Raw genomic sequence first — 5279 nt, forward strand, 5'->3', positions numbered from 1 at the left:
ACAAAGCCGGTGGGCAAGGAGCTTCCCCTCTGCATGCCATGGCACTGCTTTAGTTCCACCAGGCCCAGGCACTCATGAACATGCATGAGGGTAGCCCAAATCATGAGCTAATGGGTGAGCTCTGCACTGCAACCGACCTCGCCCTCCGTGGCACGAATTGATGTTTTATTAACAAGGTTCGGGAGGAACACGTTCTAATGATCAAACAATCAAGTCATTCCAGCCAGCTGTCAGCAATCAGTAATCAACAGGTCCACTCAATCAACACGAGTAAAGCCTATAAATATACTCAGTCGACTCACCCATATTCCTCGACAGTTTTCAGCATTTGGTTTACCGCTTTGCTACGATGTCCCAAATGCAGTTTTCACCATCCGATGACGAGCTTAACCATGCTCCGGTTCCTCCGCCGCCATCAGCTGGCCCCAGGACAACCTCTCCACCGGATACCGCCTCCGAGCCCCACGTTTCGTCTCGCGGGCGCCGGTCTGCGCAAGCAACCCCTCGCACGCCAAGACGCCGAGGTTTACCCTCACCTCCACCGGCGAGGACTCCAGCTTCCTCCCCGGCATCCTCCTATCGTTCGGCCGTACCAACGATTCCGCCTATTGGGAAGTGGACAGTCTTGAGTCTGAGACAAGCGCTGATAAACTCTGATATTCAGCCCTCGCGCAGGATGACTAAAGCGCAACTATACAACTTATACGTTACCTTGCAATCATCAAATCTCTCTCCTAAATCCACCCCAGGTTCCAAGGCGGCCAGCAGGCCGGGAAAATCTCGTGAGGCCCCGAATTCGCCTCGCCCGACTCCGCCACCTTCCCGTGCAAGATTCGGTTTGCCGCACGCTTCAGCCCGCGGCGCCAGGATTTCTGCGAGCCTGGGTCGCGCTCCAGATTCCACCGCCACGAGACCTCACTCGCCTCCCGCTTCAGCTGAGCTTTTCAGCACGGCGCTTCCCGCCGCAGTGCCATACACAGCTGGGCCCGCCGGGTCACCCTCTGCCTCCCAGTGTTTTCCTCCTGCTGTTTCTAACTCTTTTCCTCTGCAGTGGCCTCCGGCTCCCATAGCAGACGCTAGCGTGAGGCTGCCTCCGCTAGCGGTGCAGGCTCAAACTTTCCACCACCTTCCCGCGACTACTGCTAACCCCTCCCATTTTCAGTGGCCTGCAGCTCAAGCAAGTGCGAGACCGCCTCCGCCTGCAACACAGGCTCAGGCATCTCATTTATTTCCTCCTTTTCCCCCTTATGCTTTTCTCAATTTTCCTTCTCAAGCCCCACAGGCCGACTTAAGCGTGAGGCTGCCTCCGCCGATAGTCGCAGCCCAGGCTTCTCTCCCTTACAGCTCTCTCTTAAATGCCAAATCACAATATTCTCTTTTCACAGCTACCCCGATGCCAGTCCCACCAAACGCTGTCGCTCTGGAGCCTCCCCCAGTGACTCAAAACATCCGAGCACAGATTCTGGCAGGTGCGGATGTAGACCTTTCACATTTACTTTCTCTGCTTCCCGTATCCGATTCTAACCGTCAGTTAGACTGCGGGGATTTTTCAGTCACTTTAAAAAACCAGAATACACATTCATCACGTTTACTTTCTTTTTCGGAGTTTTCAATCGCTTTCAGCCACTTCACAGAAATCATTTGCTCAGCCTTCCCTCATAGGCGACGCGAACTGAACGACTATTTAGCGCTGATAGCCGAGCTCGCGTTGTCCTACGGGGGAGGGCACTTTTACACATATCACAAACTCTTCTCAGCAAAATGCGCTGTTAGGGTTTCACAGTGGAACCAATGCCCATACTGGGGAGCACTAGACACTGACCTGCACAGCAGAGTTTTCCTTGGCTGCAGGAATATTTCTTGCGCGGTCTGCAGGTCAGTGGCACATTCCACAATATCGTGCCCTCAAGTTAACCCCTCCGTTCCTCCATGCCCGGAAACGGGACCAGTCAAATCCACCAGCTACACACCAAGACCGGCGACTAGCAACCCATATCCACACGAGGCTAATTTCCGCTCCAGAGCACTTACGGACAGCAAACAGCCTTGCAACAATTTTAATATCGGCAAGTGCACCAGGCAGCGTTGTCGGTACTTGCACATATGCAGCTTCTGTGGCGGTGCTCATGCCCGTCCTGTATGCCCTGTCTTTAAAGATGTCAATAAAAAATCTAAAAATTATTTATCGACTCCCGTGAATATTTCTCGCCTTTCTATCGAACTAGCTCACCACCCGGACTCTGACTTCACTGAATATCTGCTGTCTGGCCTACAACACGGTTTTAAACCGGGAGTGGTTTGTCCGCTCTCCCAAAACATAATCTGCGATAATCTCCAATCGGCTCTCGCCGAGCCCAACGTGGTAGACAACCTGATTAAAAAAGAAGTCGAGTCAGGCTTCATGATTGGCCCTTTTGACGAGCCTCCTTTCAAAGTTTTTCGCATTAGCCCCATTGGAGTGGCTACGAGAAAGTTTTCAGGTAAGAAACGCCTCATAGTCGATCTGTCAGCTCCACATAAATCCCTGTTCCCAAGCATTAACAGCCTGATCCCACTCGACGAATTTTCTCTCAAATATCACAACGTAGATCACGCAGTCGACCTCATAAAAATCGTGGGTCGGGGTGCCTGGCTCGCAAAAATTGACATCACTTCGGCTTTTAAAGTGATGCCCATCCACCCGGATTCATGGCACTTATTCGGAGTGCGCTGGCATGGGAAATTCTATTTCGCCGTACGCTTAACTTTTGGATGCAAAAGCAGCCCCAAAATTTTTGACATGCTATCTGAAGCCATTTGCTGGATCTTGTCAAACAATTACGCAATTCCTCACCTCATTCACCTGCTGGACGATTTTCTAATAATTTCGCCTCCCGGCGCCATTCCAGCAGCCCAGATCCTCACAGTTCAAAGAGTATTTGCCAAGCTCGGAATTCCCATCGCCCAGGAAAAAACCATGGGTCCCGCCACATCCATCGAGTTCCTTGGCATTAAGCTAGATTCAGTTAAATACCAGGCCTCCCTGCCCAAGGAAAAAATCGATAGAATAATCCTCATCTCATCTACCCTCGTAGACAGTTCAAAGTGTTCCAAACGCGAACTCCTATCCATGCTCGGCCACTTAAACTTCGCCATGCGCATTATTCCACAAGGCCGCCCTTTCATTTCTCATCTCCTCTCTCTCGCGTCTTCAGTTCACGCACTAGAGGATCTCATTTCCCTAACTCCAGCATGCCACGACGAACTCAGGCTATGGATAACTTTTCTTAAACAGTGGAACGGCCTATCATTTTTCTATAAGGATCTAATTTCCTCCCCCATCGACATCCAGCTGTTCACAGATGCAGCCCCCTCAGTCGGCTTTGGGGGGTTCTGCCAAGGACGCTGGTTCGCGTCTACGTGGCCCCCCCAAATACAGGACACGCTACAGTCCTCCGCATTATTCAAGCTCTACCCTCTCGTAGTAGCAGCCTTCCTGTGGGGGAAAGAATGGACTGCTAGCAGTATCGTAGTGCATTGTGACAATGAAGCTACAGTCCAGTGCATTAATAAAGGCCGTTCCCATTCACCCGCACTGATGCCACTTCTAAGACGTCTAATCTGGATTTCAGCATGTGATCAATTTATCTTAATTGCTAAACACATCCCCGGGTCAAAAAACCAAATTGCTGACTCTCTGTCTCGCTTTATGTTTCAGAAATTCAGGATGCTGGCTCCAGAGGCAGACAAGCTACCAACTCCAGTACCTCATTATTCGGAATTAATATTCCCATAACCCACCCGCAAAAATCCCTCCTCAACATATCGCTCGACACCATTCTCCGCATGGACATGGAGATGTTTTAAAGCCTTCCACCTTTCTTACAACACGCCATTCCCTGATTTTTCCCTCCTTACAATTACCTCCTTCATCTCTTTAACCCATAACGTTAGATATTCTTACTAAATGCATTCATACCCTCCGCTCAGGCTACCGATCCCTTAATACCTCTCGCACACTCGACGCCATGTTTATTCTAGGTTTTTTATTTTTTTTTTTGGTTTCCTAAGATGCTCTGAACTGGCTATCACTTCCAGATTCGACCCAAAAATCCACCCAAACATCTCAGATCTTTCAGTGCTTGACAGCGAAACTATCTCTTTTCTGATCAAACAAAGCAAAACAGACCAAACAAAAAAAAGGCCACTTCATATATATTTTCAACCTCTCGTCACCAATTCAACCTTTCCAAACTATACTAGCATACCTCCAACTGAGAAACTCTCATGCTAAATCCCATCTCGAACCCCTGTTCATAGACGACTCTAACAAACCCGTGACACGCTTTTGGTTCCAAAAACACCTAAAATCTGTTCTCCAACTATCAGGCATCCCAGCAGAGAATTTCTCCAGCCATTCCTTCCGCATCGGGGCAGCAACCTCAGCAGCCCAAAAAGGCCTCTCCCAACAGCAGATCCAAGCGCTTGGAAGATGGTCCTCAGACGCGTTCCAAACCTACATCAGAACTAATCGTTTCCATATCAAAAAAGCCCACCAAATCCTCATCGGTAAAAAAAAAAAAAAAAAAAAAAAAAAAAAAAAAAATCCGAGTATCCATGTCTTCTCTTTCTCCATCCAGCGAGTATTGATCTCCCAGCGGACACAGCGAGAGCCTTCCAGGTCAAGCGTCCATGTCTTCTCTTTTCTCCGTCCAGCGAGTATTGATCTCCCAGCGGACACAGCGAGAGCCTTCCTGGTCGAGCATCCATGTCTTCTCTTTCTCCGTCCAGCGAGTATTGATCTCCCAGCGGACACAGCGAGAGCCTTCCAGGTCAAGCGTCCATGTCTTCTCTTTTCTCCGTCCAGCGAGTATTGATCTCCCAGCGGACACAGCGAGAGCCTTCCCGGTCGAGCATCCATGTCTTCTCTTTCTCCGTCCAGCGAGTATTGATCTCCCAGCGGACACATCGAGAGCCTTCCCGGTCGAGCATCCATGTCTTCTCTTTCTCCGTCCAGCGAGTATTGATCTCCCAGCGGACACAGCGAGAGCCTTCCCGGTCGAGTATTTATTTCTTCTCTTTTTCTGTCCAGCGAGTATTGATCTCCCAGCGGACCCAGAGACAGCCTTCCCGGTCGAGTATTTATATCTTCTCTTTCTCCGTCCAGCGAGTATTGATCTCCCAGCGGACACAGCGAGAGTTCCCCAGGTCAAGCATCTTCATCTCCTCCTCCTCCTTCTAGCGAGTATTGATCTCCCAGAGGACGTAGCCAAACCCTCCCAGTCAAGCATCTACGTTTT

The 5279-nt window shown here is 50.0% G+C and overlaps 1 protein-coding gene across 1 annotated transcript; it reads left to right on the forward strand.

Moving 5' to 3' along the window:
- The first annotated feature begins 349 nt into the window (after positions 1–349).
- Positions 350–3817, forward strand: LOC130076599 (uncharacterized). The gene is made up of 3 exons (XM_056241739.1): positions 350–1181; positions 1275–1469; positions 2226–3817. The coding sequence occupies exons 1-3, from the start codon at positions 350–352 to the stop codon at positions 3773–3775; spliced, it is 2577 nt and encodes an 858-aa protein (XP_056097714.1). The 3' UTR covers positions 3776–3817.
- Positions 3818–5279: the final 1462 nt, after the last annotated feature.

Source organism: Rhinichthys klamathensis, unplaced genomic scaffold (assembly GCF_029890125.1).
Source record: "Rhinichthys klamathensis goyatoka isolate OS25496 unplaced genomic scaffold, OSU_Roscu_1.1 h1tg000670l_1, whole genome shotgun sequence".
In the NCBI taxonomy this organism is placed as follows: domain Eukaryota; kingdom Metazoa; phylum Chordata; class Actinopteri; order Cypriniformes; family Leuciscidae; genus Rhinichthys; species Rhinichthys klamathensis.